Source organism: Onychomys torridus, chromosome 13 (genome assembly GCF_903995425.1).
Source record: "Onychomys torridus chromosome 13, mOncTor1.1, whole genome shotgun sequence".
Taxonomy (NCBI): domain Eukaryota; kingdom Metazoa; phylum Chordata; class Mammalia; order Rodentia; family Cricetidae; genus Onychomys; species Onychomys torridus.
The window spans coordinates 39,727,046-39,749,489 of NC_050455.1; the positions used below are offsets into that span (position 1 = coordinate 39,727,046).

A 22,444-nucleotide genomic window follows, 5' to 3' on the forward strand; every position below is an offset into this window, starting at 1 on the left:
AAAAAAAAAAAAAAAAAGATTCGGCATAGATAAGAAACAGCAAAGATGACTCAGGCAGTCTCAGGGGGAATTCTAGCGAGAGGACACTGATAAATCTGCTATTGGCTTTGTAGACTCAGCATTGTTAGCCTGCCTCTTGCAAGCACAGGAGTCGATTTTGAGAATTTCAGGTGTTGAGCAGTCCTAGCTGTGTCCACTTACCCCCACCCCACCAGCTCCCCCCCTACCCTCCCCCCCCCCGCCGCCGCCCGCCCCGTTGCAGAAGTCTGTTCAACTCCCAGGTCACCAAGAGAGTGATTGGAAGTCTCTGGATATTGCTTGCTCCTGGATAAACATTTAGGGTCACTTTATAGACTGGGACTCCAGCTTCTGGTTGCACCGTGGTCCCTTATGAACCGAGCCAGCTCTTTGCGGGAGGGCGAAGCTGACGGAGCCTTGGCTGGCTGGAAGACCAGCAGCAGCTTAGCTGCAGGCTGCGGTGATAGGGACATTTCGGAATGAGGATGTGAGGGGTGGACTGCTCGCGAACTTGTCCCCCCTGGCATCATGACGCCAAGGAGGTCTGGGAGAGAACCTAGCGGGATGTCCCCGGGGCGGTGCAGCTGACAACCCCCGGCGGCGCCGCGCGGCCCCTCTCCACCCGCGAGTGTGCGCGCGAGCGGCAGGCAGCGGCGGCGGCGGCGGCGGCGGCGGCGGCGGCGGGAGGAGGCGCAGGCGCGCTGCTCGCCCGTCTGCAGCCCCGCGCCGAGCGCCTGGTCTCGGGGAGTTGATGGCAGCACCACAGTGCGGCCGCCCGGCCGAGCGCACCGCTCAGCCACCCGCCGCTGCCCTCCGAGCAGCCGATATGTGGGGGGACTGGGGTGGGAGCGGCCGGAGCAGCGCCAGGGACCCGGGCGCGCAGCAGCCTCTGCTCGCTCGCCTGTCCTGACCTGACTCGCTAGTCCCCCGCCCCCGAAGAATGTCAGCCAAGTCCAAGGGGAACCCCTCCTCGTCCTCTGCAGCCGAGGGACCTCCGGCAGCCTCCAAAACCAAGGTGAAGGAGCAGATCAAGATCATAGTGGAGGATCTGGAATTAGTCCTGGGCGACCTGAAGGACGTGGCCAAAGAACTTAAGGAGGTGAGAGGGGCTGGGGTAGGGAGGGAGAGGGGCGACCCGCGCCCTTCGGGTGGGTTCCGGTCCCCTTCTTCGCTTGGGACCCGTGGCATTTCCAAACTCCTTGCAACTACAGAGGGATGCCTGCAGACCGACTTTCTTGGCTCTGGCTACTCCTGAGAAGAGTTGTAGCACTTTCCATCTCTCTCTTTTTTAATCAGACAGAAATCAACTAGTGTTTTAATCGATGGACTCAGTAGGATGGTGGGAGAAACAGAGGCAAACTACTGTCTACACGGGACTGCGCGGGGTGTCAGGGGAAGGGGTTAACTGGGGGTGTGTCATCAGAGAAGACGTGAGCACCGGCTGGCCCAAGCCGGTATGATGCTCTTTGCCTGCCCGGCTGCTCCCCTTGAGTCCTTTGGCAAGTCCCCTCCTGGCCTGGCAGCTTCTGGAAGCTGAGCTGAAGGGGGTGTCTTCTGGGCCCTGGGCCAGGCCAGGGAGGGCACTGAGAGGGGGAAAGCTCAGCGCTGGCTCCCCTCTCCTCTCCTCAAGCCCCACCAAAAAGAAGGCGACCCTGGATGCTGACAGCAGAATCCAGCTTTGGGGAAGGAGCTATGTCTGGGACTTTCTCACTTTCGCAATTCCTGAAGCATCTCCTGCCCTTTTCCCAAATGTTTCCAGCAACTCTGGGCCTTCGTGCCACCCCGAGTGTCTGTCGCCATTCTTCACTTCCTTCCTTTCATTCTGTCATCGCTTGGCATTGAACCTGAGCAGTAGGGCTTACAGAGGAGTGTGTATGTGTGTGTGCGTCGCGCGTGCCTTGTGGTCTGGCCACTTGCATCCTGGGTTTTTAGAACTAGGATTGTTTTTCCCCTCCCCCCGCCAGTATTCTACCCCCTCTATACTCCGCCCCTCCCTACCCGGGTGAACTGGATTGGAAGAGGTGAGGTGTCGGGTTGAGGCTGCGTAACTCAGGCAGCCTTAGCGGCCCAGGGCCCCAGTGAGGGCCAGCGGGCAGGAGGTGGGTCTCCTTGTCAATCTGGCTGCCTCTTGTGCCTGGGGGAGCTATTGGCGATGCCCACAGCGCTGTCGCACTACGGAGTGGGGCTCCTGGTGCAGCTCTTAGTGAGGGAGTCTGGCAGTTCGAGCTGCAAGAAGACAAACTTCTTAGGTGGTGGTTGTGGTGGTATCCATGGAAAAAGATAAGAGGAGGGGCAATCATAGCCTAAATCCGAATTCTTATTCAGTTTCCGAAGCCAAGTAGGGGGAAATTGGGGGCTGTTTGGATGGTTGGCCTCTACAGATTATCCTCCTGTCTTTTCCAGCCCAAATGTGAAGAGGCTTCCAGGGATTACCTCTATGAACAAAACCCCGAGTTTCTAACCAAATTCACAGCCTGTTGAGAGGATCCATTCCTGGCCAGAGTTTGTTTTGTCGATGATGAATTCATTCGTGTAGGTTCCTCTGCAAAAGGAACACAATTACTGCTAAGGTCCTGATAGTGGTGGTAGGCATCCACAGGTCAGGAAACTTGTTTGTGTTTGCAGGATTTTCCTAGGCTTGTTTCACAACTAGTTGGCAGCTGGAGAGGCTGTGCACCCAAATCCAACTCTAAAGATGTTTGTTTCTTTGTTATCCTTTTACTAGCCATGTTTGGCAGATTGCTTTCATTTGCAACATTATCGTGGTTTTAAAAATGAATAATTTAGAAGAGTTCCTCTTGGCACACACCTGCTTTGCATTTTTTTTTTTTTTTAAAGTTAGTGGATGTAGAAAACCAATAGCACCGAAGGGTATAGCTTGTTTTGTTTACACAGGGAGAGACTAAGAGAAAGGTGGCCAGCTAACATTTTGCTTCTGTGGGTCATGGTAATGTGTCAGGACACTCACTCTTTTGGACAGAATAAACCAGAAGCTACTACTCATGACATTGCTTCTTTGCAATATATTATTATTGTTATTATTATTATTATTATTATTATTATTATTATTATTTAGGTATTTGAAGGCCAAGATATATTCAGGAAAATGTTTAACCTCTCTCTGGTTTGTGGCTAGAATTAGACATGTTGGTCTTCCCATGTATTCATTTTAAAAGATATACATATTTAAGAGGAAAAACTCGGTACTTCACAAAGGGACATAAATGCAGACCTGACAGAGCTTGAGAAAACATCTTTATTTGCAAAGTTTCTTTCACTAAGCAAGGCCTAATTGGGTAAAAAAATCTCAGCACAAAGCTAAAATATATGAGTGATACATGATGTGATTGATTACCAGCTAACTTTGCTGTGGACAATCATCATCCTAGGCTTGAATGTGGGAGTGTATATGCTAAAGCGAAATATCAAAAGCAGCTATTTATAGAAGAAGAATAGGAGTTAACTTCCAGGACCAAATACTTATAGGGCATGTTTAACCTATGACATCTCATGGTTGTTCAGCTTTGATCTTTCTGGATAATGCAGCATACATGACTAAGGATGTCTTTCATGAAGCTTTCAAGAAGCACATCACTGAAAACTTTGGTAAACTCTGCAAAGCTTATTTATACATATATGCATTACTATATACTATGCATAAATTATTATAGTATTATACTATTGCTATAGATAATATAAATTATTATATTCAAAATTCAAATCCCTTTATGCATAACACTATGCTTTTAAACTGTGATATATTTTGACATAAATTTACAGTGAACTTTTATTAACTTGGAGTGGAAACTAAAGTAATAACATAATTTTGACTGAATCTCTGTCAATTTCATTTTCATTACAATTTAAGGTTGAAACATTCTGCCTTTTATCTTTGTACACACCTCACCAATAACACTCAAGTTTTGTTTGATTACTTTAATATTTTTGAAATTAAAGTATAATTACATCATTTCCCCCATTCCCTTTCTTCCCTCCAATCCCATTTGCCCCCTCCTTTTCTCTCTCACAGATTCACAGCTGATTATTTTAATAGCAGCTTTTTGAATTCTGATAGGCAGGGTAGATTTGATCACCATACTAGCTGTTCGAAACACTTAATAATTAGTAAGAAAACTCCAGTCTGTTCACCAAGAGGAGTATTTGTTATATCTTTTTTTTCTGATTTGTTGTTTAGTTATAATAATTTAATCAGTTATAATTGCATTGAGTGTTATAAAAAGACAGGATTTCTAGAAAACCCAGAGACTGTTTTATCCATTCTCAAAATTGAATAAAACCTCAAAACAACTTGAGGATTTCAGAAATATTATGAATCATTTATCTTTCTGTGCTATAATAAAAAATCCCTAAAATATAGCTCTCTATATGTGTTCATTCAGCACCTATCATGTTACAATAGAACTTTGATTATTGCTAAAATGAATAACTTTTGTTCTTGCTCAAAATTTTACTTATGTGTTTATTATGTTATTAAACATCAGTACTCTAAAAAGTCACTAATGCTTTAACTGGCTACTCTAACTATTGATGTAAAGTAGAAATTGAAGCTAAGAGTACTAATTAGTACGTGTTCGTTTATAAATCTGTACTGGTTATGTACTCAGTAGTATTGTATTCTATGAGCAAAGAACATGATATTTAAGAAGACAACAAGATAAGAACTTTAAGAAACATATATATCCAGGTTTTCATGGTGGACATAAATGGATTGGTTCACAAGAGATCACATGTTCATGTGTTGTAAGTACATATGTGAGACCTCCATGAGGAATAAAAGTTTTATAGAAATATAAACTCAAATATGAATCTTCCTTGGAAATATGGATAAGATTTGAAGAGTTAAAAAAGAAAAGACATGAACAAAATTCATTGTAGGACTCTGTGATTAATCCATGTTGTGTTTTCTATAAATTGAACAAAGTGTTTATGAAACTCTAGAGTTTAAGGAATAAAATTAAGCACAACTGGTATAGCAGATGTTAGTGTTCACTTTTTTACTAAGAAATGTGGAAACAAATCCACTTTTTAAAATATTTTTTAAACAATTCAAAATGCTGGTAATAATCTGAGTGTTCCTTTCTAAAGATGGGACTTGTGAAATGCTTTGCATTAAATGTTTGTTTGCTGGAATCTCCATTAAAGAGCCTTAACTGCTTTAGCTGAGTTATCTTTTTGTTCAGCCTATTTATAGCCTTGAATTTTCCTTGTAGCATCTCAGTGCTTTAAATCTTGTCACAGTACTATTATATGAATGGAACAAACTTTAACATGCAATATATAAAACTTACATTTATAACAAGCAAGAGGAGCACTTGTGAGTAGGTGTCATGAAGGCAAAATAAGAACTGTTCTGTTACTGAGCTAGAATTACCTCATGGCTGGATTCCACAGGTAGGCAGGTGAATCTGTGAATGGAAAGCACCCATGAGTTTTCTTATAATTTCATAGAAAAAAAAGAGAGGAACAACTTAAGGTAAACTTAGAAAACTTGGAAAGTTCATCGACATTGTTTAAAAACAGAATTGACAATTACTTGTCAGGTACTTTTGCCTTGTAACGTTTTCTTTTTTTAAAAGGATTATGTCATTAATTTAAGTATATGAGTGTTTTGCCTGTAAGTACATGTGTGCACTATGGAGGCCAGGAGAGGGCATAACACCCCTGGACTTGGAGTTAAAGATGGTTGTGAGCTAACTTGGCTGCTGGGAATTTATACTTTTAACCACTGAGCCATCTCTGGAACCTCTTAATGATCTTTCTTAACTGATTTATTCACTTGGAATTCTGTAGTTAATTGCTCTGAGAAATCCTACAGTATTTTTAGTTAATGAATCTATGCACATAAAATGTATTCTTGGGCTAGAGAGATGGCTCAGCAGTTAAGAGCACTGACTGCTCTTCCAAAGGCCCTAAATTCAATTCCCAACAACCACATGGTGGCTCACAACCATCTATAATGAGATCTGGTGCCCTCTTCAGGCCTGTAGGCAAACATGCAGGCAGAACACTATATATACAATAAATAAATCTTTAAAATGCATTCTGAGAACAAATTATAGAGAATGATCTCTGTAGTATTTTCTAAGTTCTAAAATTATGAATGAATGGAAGTCATCGGTGCATCATTCTATCTTTACTACTCTATAGTAAACTGAGATGTATTTACTAAATGTTATAATACATTAATTACCTCTTCTCTTCTTAAATATGGTGCCTTAGAAGGATACTGAGAGGATGATTCTGTGAATATAAGATAACTAATATCCATCCCTATCCCTCATCTCTCTCTTGTAATGAATTGAATCATTTAACACAGAGAATTAGCTGGTAAGAAACTCAAGCAGTCTTAAAGTAATGATGTGTGTGCTTCAGGCAATAGCGACATGACAGATAATGAAATCAGTGTAATAGATTTCATTGTTACCTGGATGGTGATCTTCCACCCTGCTGCTCTGAGGATTTCAGATATTTGAATCCAAGTGTTAGGAAAAGAGAAAAGAATATGAATCTGAGTGAAGCATATTTCCTTAAACAAAAGAGATGACATAATCTTCTTATGGAGCTATTTCATGAAAAATTTCACTGGCAATTTTTGAGAATCATAAAAATCGCAACAGATTGATGATTATATTCTAACAGAAAGCCTGATAATTGATATCAAGCTGCCAATGTAAAACTAATGCACAATAATGATACTACGTTTTAAAAAACACCTTTTTTTTCTGATTTTAGAAATTTATGTGATCTTGTAAAACATCTGGAAAGATGCTTTAAATGAGAAAATAAAAAATAATATTAATAGAAATAGATAATGCTGGATATTTTTATTACATTTATCTTTAGTCTTTTAGTGTGGATATTTGGATGAGGTTGAAGTAAGAGAAATATGAATTATATGCAATGCTATGTCTGTTTTCTTTAATAATACTAGAGTATAACTATTACATGGTAGCTGTAAGATAAATGATAATTCTGTTAATGTTACATACACAACTTATTTCTAACGTTTTGTGGCTATTAAGTATCTTTAGAAGCTGCAACTTTGGCAACAAACAAAGCTAAAGAAGAGTGTTCCATTTCACCAGGTTGCCCTCTAAATACTCTCTAAAATTCTAACCCATCTCGTCCTCCAAACCGTCATTTCTCATTTTACAGATAAGTAAACTAAGGTGATAGGGGTCAAGTTCCTTGCTCAAGCCATTTGTACAAACATGAGGCTTAAAAATCATGTTTGTGTTGGGGACGAGATATTTCACTGTTCTGGCCTACAGTTTCATTTCTAATATTTTGAATTTGTATTTTTTTAATTGAAAGTAGAAGTTTTAAATTCTTCAATTCATATTAAACTATCTTCCAGAGATGTTTCCTTTTTGTTTTATTTTTCATTTTGTTTTATTGTCAGCAGCAGTATATATACAAATGTTTTTTCAAAATCATAGTGATACTAATAAAGTACTTAACCCTTGATGTGTGGATTAATATCTTCCTGGTAACACTCTTTTTTTTGTGCAAAGATGGTGAAATGCATTTACATTTTGGTATCAGGATTGAAGCAACATTAATAGTGAAGAAATTAGATTATCCAGTTTTCATTTTTCAAATAAATAGGTGCTTCAGTAAATCATGAATGTTATGCAGGTTTTCAATATCATGGCTCAGAAAGTCAGATGAAAAGTCAATAAGAGTGATTCCAATGTCTCATGTTATATATGAATTATATATATAATTGTATACATATGAGACATCGGAATCACTTTTATTGGCTTTTCCTTATATTTTCTAAGCAATAATATTGAAAAGCTGTATAACAGTCAGTACACACACACACACACACACACACATATATATATATATATATATATATATATATATATATATATATATACACATATGCACATATATGTGTGTTATTTTGCAGTGCTGAGTTTTGAACCCAGGGCCTATACTTGGTGGTTATGCATTCTACCACTTAGCTACAGGCCCTGGTCCTATACAGGTCTTTCCAATGAAGAAAAAATAATTCAGGAAGTTATCTTCTTTTGTTATTGTATTGCATTCATTCAAAGAAAGGGCCTATCATGATGGTTGAGATTTGACAATCATTTTTGCTTTTTGTACTAATTGATAAGTTAGAGAATTTGTCAGGTAAAAAAGCATTAAACTGATTGATGCTGCCCTGTGTGTTTTTGTGTTCTTCGTCATGAACCATTCCCTTTTCATGACAGAAGAAACGTACAAGAAGTAGCCTTATGTGTGTTTGCTTTCTGGGATGACATGAACAAACGGTTTTCATCATATTGAAAGGTCATTAGGAAAAACTGCTCTAAATTAAGATTTGCTGTATAATCCAGAAGGCTCAAATCAGCGATGTCATCTCTAAACAAAAGCCAGAAACTAATATTTACTGACATGAAAACAATAAAGCCATGTCTAATTAATGCTCAAATCAGAAAATACTCACAAAGGTGGCCTGTCAACCTAAAACAAATGTTGCCATATATTGCATGAGTTAGTCTGTGTATTTATTTATTTATTGTCTGAAGATGGAAAGATAGGAGATCTCAAAGTAATTAAACTCCCAGATTCCACTTTCAGCTAAGAAATAGGAATAATGCAAGCACAGAACATTTACTTATGATCCTTGCCATTCTTCCTGAACTGTGCAAATGCTACTCAGGTACTGTTTGAGTACATTTTTTTTTATGTGTAGAATAATTGAACTGGCTCAAGTTCTGTTATTATGGTGTTTGGCACAGTATAAGTAGATTAACCACTATGGATAACATATGCTTATTAAGAATAAACAAATTTGATGATTCCTAACAGTTTATTATTACTTTTTCTGTAACAAAATAACAAAGGTTAACAGATACATTGGTGTGTAAGCTTCCTTTTTCCTAACATTTTATCTTATTACAAGATTTAAAATCACATTGTATATAACAGAAAAAAATGCCAGGTTCAAACACTGGCCGAGTCAATTATCTTTTAATGTTAGTGATTCTTAATCTGTGCTACATATAATACTAAGAACAAATGTTTGAAATAGGGGATATTTTTCCTGGAACCAAACTCACACTGTTGTGTCTGCACATATCCTGAGAACTTTTCGTTAGTGAGGAGAACTCAAACGAAGGGACAAAACAGCCGCTGATTGTACTCACACATCTCCAGTCTGTACTTTGAGCTCTGTCTCTCAAGTTTTCAATACTTAAAGTCTGTATCTATGGAAATGGAAAAAAAAATCAATATACTAGTGACTGAAGTCAGATGGTGTGCTGGTTACTTTTTGTCAACTTTACATAAATTAGAGACAGATGGGAAGAGGGAACCTGGGCTGAGAAGTCACCTCTATCAGGCTGGTCTGTGTCTGTCTGTGGGCATTTTCTTGATTTCTGATTGATGGAGGAAGTTCTAGCTTACTGTGGATGGTGCCACACCCCTGGAAAGGTGGTCCTGGCTTGTATAAATTGGTAGTGGATTGTGAACCTGGAAGCAAGCCAGTAAACAGCTTTCCTTCATGGTCTCTGCTTCAGTTCCTGCTCTGGGTTCCTGATTTCAATTCCTGCCCTAACTTCCTCCAGGGATAGTTTATGACCTGTGGGTTGTAAGATGAAATAAACCCTTTCCTCCCTGAGTTGGTTTTGGCCTGGGTTTTATCAGAACAATTAGGATGCAAACTAGGACAGAAGGCTTTATTCCAGGGTGCATGTAAGTGGTGTGTCAGGAATTCACTTATTTTAGAAGATTTTTGTGTGTATGTGTGTAAAGCCACTGCTTTCCAAAACTGTCAGATTCACACGTGATTGATGTCTGGCCCATTTTTTTTTCTTACCAAGTATAACACACCACAGCATTTTACGACAAGATAGAGTATTTCTAGAACTCATTTTTAAGCATAACCTTTTCTTAAAATTTTCCCCAGAGCAGCATCTTTCTTTGTTGTTATTAGTTTTCTCTGCAGTGTGTATTTTTGAATTATGAAACATATATTGAATCTCTGACATGTGTAAGTTTTTGTTCCAAAGGCCTTGAAAGATACACGCATGAGTAAACTCAAGGACCTGCTCTTCGAGAACGTTACTTCTGGGAGGAAGAGCTTCAGTTCTTTAAAATTAAAATAGTATAGAAAGTGCAAAAGCCATGCTAAATTATACAATGAGCACAAAACACAAGACAAATCCACCTGAGTCTTTTTATTGATTTCTGTATTAATGCATTTAAAACTTCTCTGAATAATATCTGCAGTAACTCCTGCATTATGTTGTTATTTCTGACGTGAAGGTAAACTTTTGAAACTCGTAAACACAAATGTTCATGTGTTCTCTTAGAGTGGTGAATCATGCTAGATTATGGTAACATTTCCACCAGTTACTAACACTGGAACTTACTTTTATGAAATAACTCTCCCAATGAGGATTTCTGTTGTCAAAGAATGGTTCCATTACAATAATCAATTATCATTAATCACATTAGAAATAATTAGTTATTATTTATGTTTACACAGGTTGGCATGGGCTTTCTTTCGTTATCTACATTCTTAGTTCTTTTGTATAAGACATGTGAACAATTTTAAGCAAATTACTGAAAAAGGGAATTTTATGATCATGATAATTCCTCAAGATATACAGAATGCAGAGTGAGCTGAATGAAAGATAGGATGGCATACAAAGGAGTATTACATGTAGGGGGGAAACATGTGTCAGTCACTACTAGAACTGCATAAACTGACCATGAACAAAAACAATCCCATTTGGTACCAGTGTGAGCAGTTAAAATCTACCAAAGAACTGAACTGAGCAAGCATATTCTCTCTCTCTCTCTCTCTCTCTCTCTCTCTCTCTCTCTCTCTCTCTCTCTCTCTGTGTGTGTGTGTGTGTGTGTGTGTTTGAGACAGTTTTCCTGTGTAGCTTTGGAACCCTTCCTTGAACTCACTCTGTAGACCATGCTGGCCTCCAACTCACAGAGATCCACCTGCTTCTGCCTCCCCAGTGCTGGGTTTAAAGGCATGCACCACCACTGCCTGCTTGCATTTTCTCTCTCTCTCTCTCTTTTATTTATTTATTTATTTTTGAGCTGGGGATCGAACCCAGGGCCTTGCACCTAGCACTGAGCTGAATCCCCAACCCGCATTTTCTCATTTTTAATACAACTTTTTTTTTTTTGGAGAGGTGAAGGTGGGGCACTTACTAACCAGATCAAACTCATCCTTGAACTCTGTGTTCTTGTCTCTGCTTCCTAAATGTTAGGATATAATGGGCATGGGTCACCACCTCTCCTGGTTTAATGCACATCCAAAGTCTCACTCTTACTTGACAGAGAACTTGAGGAGCCAATATTAAAGAATATCTAGCAAAGATATTAATGACTAAAAGCCAATCATTCACTTGCGTGTTTGACTGTTCTTGCTAGTTTATTCAATGAAATCACTAATCTTCCCTCGTTTCTCTTATACCATCATACATTTTTAAACAGATTGCTAGAGGATTTCTCTCAAAATAGAAATGAAATAAAATAAAATATAATAAAGCTCTTTTTGATATAGTTCCCTGAATACTGCCATGCCATTTCTTAGCTTTGCTTTACAATAAACTTGAACCAGTGGGCTGTGCATGTTCACACGTTTTTCTACTTACTTTTCTTAAATCCATTCCAACCAGGTCTCTTCCCATCACTGTAGGGAAGACATCTCTCCCTATGTTGACAATGGCCCAGTTGTTTAATCTAAAGGTTGATTTTTAGTGCTAGCATTCTGTAATCTATTAGGGGCTAATGTTGCATATTAGTAACATTTGAAATCTCTGTTAATCTTTCTTCAGTGTGTTTGAAGAGTGCTGTATTGTTTTAAACGACTGATTTCCCCCCTCTCTGGTACCTACATTTACTCCTCCTTAGAGATGTCTGAACTTAATATATTTTGTTTGCAATTTGCTTTTTTCCCTTGGCCTTTTTTTTTTTTTTTTTTTTTTTGTTTTTTTTGAGACAGGGTTTCTCTGTGTAGCTTTGTGCCTCTCCTGGAACTCACTTGGTAAACAAGGCTGGCCTCGAACTCACAAAGATCCTCCTGGCTCTGCCTCCCGAGTGCTGGGCTTAAAGGTGTGCGCCACCACCGCCCGGCTCCCTTGGCATTTTTATTTAGTCTGTGAATAAATTCCATTGATAGATTCTCCAATTCTTAAATTTGTCTAACTAGTTCTTTCTTTCTTTCTTTCTTTCTTTCTTTCTTTCTTTCTTTCTTTCTTTCTTCCTCTCTCTCTCTCCCTCCCTCCCTCCCTCCCTCCCTCCCTTCCTTCTTGCTTTCTTCCTTCCTTTTTTCTTTCTTTCTTTCTTCTGGATTTTACCTGCCTAGTCTGCTGATCTTCTTTCTCCTCCTAGACATTAGCCCCTGTCACCTTTCTCATGCCATTTGGAGGTGTCTTTCAATTGGATTTGGGGGCCATTATCAATTATCTCCAAGCCACTTGAATCCGTGATTGAATCTATGTTCAAAGTTTGTACAGGCCTTAACTTCTCTGCTTCCTGCAACCTGCACCTAGCCAACATGCTGTCTCACTTGGGTTGGTACAAGCGTGGTTCTCTTTGCTTCAGCAGCAGTAATCTTGCTATTTCACAAGTAATATGTGATAGGCACATACAATTTGTCTTCAACTGTTATCTCTTTGAGGCCCATTCTGGCAGCTCCATATATAGTTAGACATTGTCGTTTTACTGGTGTGTGTGTGTGTGTGTGTGTGTGTGTGTGTGTGTGTGTGTTGTGTGTGTGTGGGGGGGGGGGGTCTTGCGTATACCAGTGGTTCTCTACCGGAGGGATATGTGAGAGGTTTGGAGGAAGGAAAGGAAAGGGAAAAATGTTGTAATTATGTTATTATCTCAAAAAGTAACGTACAAATAACAAATACTTGGAATTTTTTCTAATTCTAAATTTATCCTCCTAAACCTGTCCTCTTAAGGTTCAAAACCATCACCATTTACTTTCCACTACTATACTACACTTTCTGAGAATGAACATCTATAATACATACATAATATAATATGTATATTATATTATATATACTTATATAATATAATATTGTCTATCATATATACTAAATGCCTTTTGTAAGGATTCTTTGTTTTTCTTTCCTATTACATGTAAGTTAGTTGAATGAGATCTTGTTTTTTCCCTTCTTTGGTTTCACAATTGAGCAACATTTTCTCCTTTGAAATGCTCAAAGGTTTTTTGGTAATGCTATCATGCCGAACAATGATTACAAGCCAGAATTCTAAGTTAAACAAGACAAAGCAAACAAAACCTTATCAAATTGTCCCCCCTGTCATCCTCTGCCCAGTGGTTCTTAAGCTGTTCCTCACATTTTGAAATTCTCAACATTTTCTTTCTGCAGAAACCATAAATTTGGTTTGGCATACCTGGGTTTCTCTGTCAGAAAAATATCTAGGTCTGATTTGAGAAGCCTCATTTTCTTTGTAATACAGAGAAGTCACTTTAACATATTTAAAACATTTAGCAAGTTATCTCCAATCAATTATAACTCTATTTTTTTCTAGTAGAATATGTAAATTGAAATGGAAAGAGAGTATATTTACTTTTTGAACAAAATAACATTTACCATTTTTTCCTGCTTGAATATTGTTCATCTTCTTGTCCTTAACTTGTCAAATTTTAAGCTGACTGGAAAAAACATTTAAATAGAGATGTTGGATTTTGTTCAAATAAGTTTTAGCACTCCGTTTGAGAATCAAGCATGAACAACTTAGTGAGACCTAATGTACAAGATACTGAGGGAGTACAGCAGGCCTATGTTCAGTTTCCCATTTCTTTCTCTTCTACACTCCCTCTAGTGTTCAAAAATATGGACACTTATAATTAGTCTATTGTCATTATAGTACAAATGGTTTATGTGGTTTTCTTCCTAATATTGTTTTGTTTTCCTAGATAATGTTGCCCCAATCCTAACTTCTCAGAACTCACCATCTCTCCTTCCCTAAGGCTACTGACAGGCCTGGCTTTCCCATGCCCATGCTTACAATCTGTGCACCTCTGTCAGGAACACACCTGGGTTTCTGACTTTACATTTTCCCTCCATTAGTATACCTACAGTCAAGATTTTAGTTTTGCAACTTGAAAGGTCTCACTAAGTTGTTCAAGCTTGATTCTCAAATGGAGTGTTAAAAAATGATTTAAGCAAGACCCAATGATCAGATATCTTTTCACATCCAAAAGATATGCAAGTGAAAAACTATTTACTATATGAATTGAATATGGATATGAAAACATTAATGATGTAGTTTTGCTATAATATTATTGAAAGTCATTTAAATACATTCCTTTCAAACTCCCTTAAGAAACAACCAGAAAATCTCCAGGAGAAGAAAGTTAAAAGGAAAATGGATGGTTATACAATATAAACTATTAATAATTATAAAACATGTAAAAGAGTATTTTCAATCATGAAACTTAGCTGCTATTTGGTGAGTTTTAAAATTTTGGGCCTAGTATTTAAATATGTTCTCTATATTAACTGGAAACATTACAGATATGTCTTTAATATCCTATAGTTTTTAAGCAATTTTAATACTTGCTATCATATTTTTAATTTCTCATTGTTAGATGAAGTTAAACATATATGAAGAGAGCATTCAACATTTCTCCTCTCCTTCTGACTTCTGGGCATGACATGGTTTTTGTATTTAAGCTCACAACATCCATGATTACCCACATAAGGTCCCCAAGTCTGGGCCTGCCATACTCTTTCATGAAGCAGGAAAGAGCTTATAAGGTCTCATCCTTCCCTGAAGACTTGTAGGCACTTCATGATTGCTGAGGAAAAGATGGACAATATTTTCTTTTCAGTAGTGTAGTTACTATGAAATTGTCCATGCTCCTGGAGAGCTCCCCTTTGTACTCCTGTTAGCAAACCTAAGGAAAATCATTTGATTTATTAAAGGAAAAGAGAGCTGAAGGGGGAAGTCATGAAGGAAAGGATGAGGATCAGCAGGATTGAAGTGGGTAAGGAGAGTGAAAAGAGGTGAATAAGATCAAAGAACATTATATATGTGGACAAAATGTCATAATAAGAAACCAAAGGGAGAAAATAGAATAACATTATGTTCACAGCTACTGCTACAAATTTCTATTCACTATTTAGTATATTATAAAGATTGATACATTTTAAAATAGAACTCAGAACTCAACATGCACTCTTTAACAATCTTCTAAATTTATTTTGGGTGCTTAATCCTTGTTCATAACGGGTTGCACTGTGTACTCTTGCAGAAACAAATTTTTTAATACAGAGAATGATGCAGTGCAGCATGTGCATTTTTGATTGTTTCATGAATCACAAATGCTTGAGAGTTTACCATCTGCTTCCTGAAGTTACTAATACTCACAAGTCAATAAATTATATTACCAACTGCCTCTTAAGTTACCTGAGCCATGCAGCTCACTGAAAGCTGACATCCTAGCATGTTCCAGGAGAGGTAGAAGGTTTTCAAGAAACTGTCCAAGAAAATCTTTATTCATAATGTGTTTCTTTTGCTAAGACACCGAGAAGGAAGTCCTAAGTTGTGCATAAACAATTTAGTATTACTTAATAGCATTAGCTTCAATGGTGCTCAATCTAACTTTCAGAGATCTGAAATGTTTCTAGCACTGCTAATGTTCTTATTGGATTATGATAATGTGTCTTATTTTCCCTGGGGAAGAAACAGATTTAACATAAAAGTACTGGCTTCTGATCAGAGTTGCAGAGAGAAAAGAAAAACAGACAAAACATTACCATTGAATGGCGCAAGACAGAGACAGAGACAGAGAGACAGAGAGAGTCTCATTCAACCCAGGGTTTCCTTGAACTCACTTTAAATCTTGTAATTCTAATCTGCCAAATGCTGGAATTACAGGCATTTGGTACCATACCCCACAGCTAGTTTGTGCAATGTTTAAGCTAGAACCCAGGAATTAGGCCAGCACTCTGCCACTGAGCTTTATCCCCTGGATGGAGAATATATTAATAACCTTACTTTGTATGTAATGTTATGACATTATCACTATAATAGTGAAATTGAAGGAAGTCCATTATTTACTAGATTAATATAAGGGGATACTTTTATTAAATGTTAAGAAAAAATAATCAATTCATTATTTCTTAACCAGAATTCTTGATCTCCTGTGTAGTGATATTTTATGCCAACTTGTAGTGACAACAGATGTATAAAAAGTCATTTGTAGATCCAAAAGCTATCCTTTAAATCACATCGTCTAGTAGCCATCATGTCACCATTAATCCAAAATACTCTTTTAATGGTAAGATACACCACAGTATTTTGACTGATAGAGTTTTCTTTGATGTTTATTTTCAAATTAAATATACTGACCTAACCTACATTTTAAAGTGTATTATTATTGTAGATCAGCTTCCAGTGGTGTGCATACTTTGGATGGTTCTGGATACTCTGGGAGACTGAACCTAGCTAGAAGAAGTAGGCCAGTGAAGGCAGATTCTCTGGGGTATATTATCTCTGCCCCCTCCCCCTGACATTTTCATTGCTTCCTGTCTGGCAAACTGTGAGAATCGCCATTACCACAGGCTCTGGCTGAGAAGAGGTTCTGCCCCAGGCTATGGAACAAGCAAAGAGACAGAACTGGGTGAAATGTAAACTAAAAGGAATCCTGTTTCCTGAAGTTAATGCCTATACCACTGCAAATATTGCTTCCTTGATTAGCAGGAAAGGGGTCTAGCACACACAGGGTATTGTAACTTCTCTTAGATGACCTTGCAAGAGCCTCTGATTTGAAAAGTAAAGAGAAAATAAAGATGTGTTACATTAAAAGTTATTGTAAATTATAGAAAGTATATTATAATTACCAGCGTAGGCAGAAAGTCATACATTCACACAAGTAAAATAACTTTAAAATAAGTTGTTTCTGTGAATTTAAGACAAGCTTCCTATAACATGCTCTATTTATAGTGTCATACAAAGAGAATTTAGTTAATGATAAAAAAGTTGATTTTAGCACTTATAAAATTGAGTGAAGTTTATTTAAAATTTCTAGAATAATATTGTTTACAAAATATACAAAATTAATTTAAAAATAGCTCAATGATTACAGTCAAATTGATTTCCATTCATCAAGTGAACCAAGAAATATCTAATCTGATTTACAATCTATTTAATCTGTCATTATGACAAAAAAAAAATGGCTCCTGATCCTTTTATTGGGTTGTTGTTACAAGACTGCCATATTTTCATATTTATAAACAAAGTTTAACATACACACATTGTTAGGATTCAGACCTGCTCCTTGGGGACCTGCCCAGATTCCTGACAATGTCTTCTTACTGAAGTCCTCTTTAAAAGAAAACCTCTTCCCCTTCTCTCTCTCTTCCTCCCTCTCTCTTTCCATGAGGGCCTGTGCACCTCCTCTTCTCTCTCTCTCTCTCTCTCTCTCTCTCTCTCTCTCTCTGCTTTTCTCTCTCTCTTCCCCTCTCTTCCCTTCTCCCTTCCCCCTTTAATAAAACTTTTCATGTGAGCACCATCGCATGGTGTGAGTGACTTTCAGCCGTGCCCCTGGGCTCCAACCCGACAAGGCCTCTACTGCTCCACTGTGCCCTTTTTGAAATACAACACACATTTCATAGAAAAATGGAGAAACTGATACTGGTTAAATGCTACCTTAGTTTCTTTTCTTGGTGCTGTGGTAAAATAAAATAAAGTGACAAAAGCAACTTAAGGGAATGTGGGAGGTGTGTGTATTGTTTTGCTTTGCATTACAGTCCAGGTTATAGTCACTCACAGCAGGGAAGTCACAGCTGCCAGAGGCGGAGACAGCTTGCCACAATGCAATCTGAGTCAAGAGCAGAGGGAAGAAAGCTTATCCTCATCCTTGTCCTTATGCAGTTCAGGATCCCAGCCCAGAGAATAGTCTCTCCCAGGGTATGCTGATCCCTTCACCTTGGTTAACCTAACTAAGAGATTCCCACACAGGCATATCCAGAGGCCCATCCCCCTGGTGAAAGTACATCTCATCCATTCGACAATTCAGATTAATCATCTCAATATACATATCATCCTCTGGGCATTTTCTTCCTGGGATCAGCATGTTAGCATTGCATACCATATAGGATTGTTATAAAAATTAGTCAATGAAGTTCTGTACACATAAAATTCAAAGTTTGTTTCTTGACAAGTATATTTAGCTGATATGGAGCAAATGAGGAATTTAAATATCTGGAATTTGTACTTAAAATCCTGTATCAGCCCCATCTCTACTCCTTTCCTTATGTCAGAATTGAACTAGTGCCAGAGGGTGTGGTAATTAATCTCAGAACTTGGGAGCCTGAGGCAAGAGGATCTCTGTGAGTTAGAGACCAGTTTGGTCTACATAGTTCCAAAGAGCCGAGAGAGAGAGAGAGAGAGAGAGAGAGAGAGAGAGAGAGAGAGAGAGAGAGAGAAACTCAGCTATTGCATAGGCTGGCAGCATGGTGCATTATGCCATAATCATATAGTACCCTCAAATCTTTGTTATCTAACTCAATAGTAATTCCTTTTGTCTTATATAAAAGCACTCTCTAAAGCCAATGGGTGAGAGGCTGTGCTCCAGTGGGTCATTCTGGGGCTCCTATTCTCCTTATATTGTCATATCAGTATAATGCTTTTGAGGCGTAAATTAAAAAACCAATATCCACATGAATGTTTTAATCTTCAAGGAAAATAGATTTCCTGTACACACAGAACTGTGTTCCATAGAGAAATATAAGGGACTGAAGCTTTATTTATTTATTTTTTATTTTATAATTAATTTAATTTTACATACCCAGCCTCCTCCCCTCCCCCCAATTCTCCCCCCATTCCCATCTCCTCCAAGGCAAGGTCTCCTCTGGGGATTCAGCTCGGCCTGGTAGATTCAGTTGAGGCAGGTCCAGTCCCCTCCTCCCTACACCAAGGCTGAGCAAAATGTCCCAGCATAGGCCCTACGTTCCAAAAAGCCAGCTCATGCACTAAGGACAGATCCCAGTCCTACTGCCTGGGGGCCTCCTAAATAGTTCAAGCTTATCGACTGTCTCACTTATCCAGATGGCCTGATCCATTTCCATGGGGGCTCCTCAGCTATTGGTTCATAGTTCATGTGTTTCCACTAGTTTGGCTATTTGCCCCTGTGCTTTTTCCAATCATGGTCTCCATATCTCTTGCTCATATAATCCCTCGTCTCTCTCGCCAATTAGATTCCTGGAATTCCACGTGGGGCCTGGACGTGGATCTCTGCATCTGCTTCCATCAGTCACTAAATGAGAGTTCTATTAAGACAGTGAGGGTGTTTGTCCATCCAATCACTCGAGCACTCTGCTTCTTCCTATTCCCATGGGGTCTTCATTTATCATGGTTTCTTATTCCTTGTTCTCCCACTCTGTTCCTGATCCAGCTGGGACCTCCCGCTCCCCTAAGCTCTCTTTCCTCTGACCCTTGCCCTCCATTGCTGCTCCCCCCCCCCCACAAGTCCAGTTTGCTCATGTAGATCTCATTCATTTCTCTGTCATTGGGCTATCCCTGTGTCTTTCTTAGCGTCCTCTTTACTAGGTAGCCTTCCTGGAGTTGTGAGTTGCAGTCTGGTTATCCTTTGCTTTACATAAGTGGGTCAGGATAGCTGAGTGGTCTAGGGACTGAAGCTTTATAAACCCACAATGGAAATGAAATCTGTTGGAACCTGAAGGCTCAGTACTATCCTACCCATAACTTCACATGATTTTAGTTTTCAATTTAATGATTATGTGGTATTAACTTTGTAGGATTTTGCATATAAGCACACAGATACATGTGTACTTGTGTACAAATGCTGAGTTCATACATCACAGAGAATATGACAAACTCAACATACTGGTATTATTTTCCAGATATAAGTTCTGCTCTTTGGTGGTGGTGGTGGTGGGTGTTGGAGAGATGGCTCAGCAGTTAAGAGCACTTCCTGTTATCCTAGAGGACCTGAGTGCAGTTTCTAGAATCCACATCAGGTGGTTCACAACCACCGGTAACTCCTGTTCTGAGGATCTCATGCTCTCTTCTGCCTTCCTCTTTTGGGCTTCTGCACACAGGTGCCGACTGTTCACTCACACAGACCATGCACACGTACACATAAATAAATCTTTTGAAAGAGTCTGCTTTTTTTTTCCTGAGATTCTGAGTCAGAATTACTGATTTCATAAAACACTGTCCATGATCTTGCAAATTGAATGCATGTCAGAATGTGTCAAAGACTCACCTTTAGTGGAATCTTTTGTCTACAGTAAATCAAGGATACATCAGTTTGACTGTACTTGTCAGCAAAACCGTAAATAGAAAACATAATGTGCCCTTTACTTTACAATGGCCATCATTTCTGAATGCCTCAATGCCAGCATATAGCTCAGAACACAAAGTCAGAGGCAAAAGTAGACATCTACTACTTTCTTAGCAATTCAAACCCACATGTACAAGAATCACACACTAAAATTATTTCATGTTTTGAGCTCCAGCACAGTCTGAGCTGGCTCAGGACATTTCCAGTCATCTTTGTCCACAATAGGCTATAGACACAAAGTCAGAATAGGCAGCAGGATGGCTACCTGTCTCTTCCTTGAGATTTGTACTCTGGCCTGAATGTGAAACAGAAACAAACAAGAAATATTAGAATAACTGCCATGAAACAAGCAAACTGTGCGGGTCCCTGAAGGTATCCAGGCAGAAAAACAAATCACACAAAGAGATACGAATGAAAAGTAACTGACTTCTTCAACCTGGATCAGACTTAGGAGAATCTCATAAGAGGCAGTTTAATTGCACTAAGAAGCATAATTACATTGCAACTCTACTCAGAGTATATGACATTTCCTCCAAGAAGGTGGGTTCTAGAGATAGGCTACCTGTATGAGCTTAAGGGCCTAAAGTTCTGGCCTGGTTTTAGTCATACAGATAGCATAGAGGTCATTTGGGCTATTAGCCATCTCTGGTCCTGGTTGTGGGAGCTTTGGGAGTTTCTGACTATAAGGGTCATTTAGATTACTAGCTACCTCGGGTCATGGTCGTAGGAGCTTGAAATAGCCTGACCCAGAAGATAACACAAATCACCAGGCTGTTAATCACTTCCAGTTTTCAGCTTTCTGGATGGAAAAACAGGTTTTTCATCTTTCTCATTGGATAGATAATCCTATGTAATCAACATAGGTTTCTCTGGAGATTTATGGATACAAAGATCTTCCTGCTATGCTCTCAATAACAAACAAGGGTGGCTTTTTGTTTGTTTGTTTAAGATAGAGTTTCTCTGTGTAGTTTTGGCTGTCCTGGAACTCACTTTGTAAACTAGACTGGCCTTGCTCAGAGATCTTCCTGCCTCTGCTTCCCCAGTGCTGGGATTAAAGGTGTTCGTGCGCCACTACCACTGGACAAGGGTGGCTTTTAATTGAAGAAGTTCCCAGTTACTTCATTTATCCCAATGAAGACACATATTCTGCTTGAAGCATGAGCGTATGACTAAGGCATTATGACTGTCTGGTAAAACACTAAAAGTTCAAAGGAACTTCCATCCCCCAAAACTGTAAACAGCAAAAACATAAGGCTTCAGAAAATATCCTTTCCACCAGAATTTAGAACACAATTGCAGAATGCTCTCTTAAATTTGTAGAATGACATCTGTGATCTCAATTTTAGTTTATTTTCTTCTTACTAAAGCGATACAGTCAGTAGGAAGCACAGTACTTGATTCTGTAAGGGGATCTGAATTGTACCCATTACATATATTTTGTATAATTTAATTTATTTGGTCTTCAACTTAAGTAAAACTCTAAAAATGTATATATTTTATTAGTTTTATTTTTTAGAGTTGATTTAAAAATATTTTCCTATTTCTTGTATAATAACTGAAATTTTACAAAAAGTATTTGGAGACTTTCCCAAATTACACAGAAAAAGTAAAAAGGTAAGCTAAATACTGAATATCTTTAATTTTAGGAATAAAATTAGTACAAACATGTAAAAGGGCCATCCTACAAGCTTTTAACATAGATATGGGTGCTGTTTAAATCACAGAAAGTGCCAACATTAGATAGCCATTATCATGGTCACCTCTAGGCTTTCAACATCTGTTTGTGCTTGTTGTGGATGTGCTGGGGTTCTCCTAAATGGAAACAGTTACATAGCATGCAAATAGCTCATTATGACACTTCCAGATGTTGGTGTGAATTATGTCCTAGACTTTCTTTCTCATGTTTCTCTGCTAACACATTGACTATCCTGAAGTGACTTCAAAAGTATGGAAAATGTTGATGTCCCACAACGAATTTTCTTGGCAATCTGTTAACAAGGCATTGACAGTGTTACTGGTGCTACACATCAGTCACCATCTCTTCTGGCTCTGTATGAACTTAGACAGGAGGTA

General features: G+C 38.7%; 1 protein-coding gene across 3 annotated transcripts in view; it reads left to right on the forward strand.

Annotated features, from left to right (window-relative positions):
• Positions 1–705: 705 nt before the first annotated feature.
• Positions 706–22,444, forward strand: part of Prr16 (proline rich 16) — a 279,853-nt gene continuing 258,114 nt past the window's right edge. For all 3 annotated transcript variants that reach the window (XR_004946408.1, XR_004946409.1, XM_036204866.1), the window contains exon 1: positions 706–1,117. Coding sequence is in view for 1 of the 3 variants with exons in the window: in XM_036204866.1 (XP_036060759.1) it covers positions 959–1,117 (159 nt within the window). In the remaining 2 variants the exon portion in view is untranslated. The remainder of the gene's footprint in view (positions 1,118–22,444) is intronic.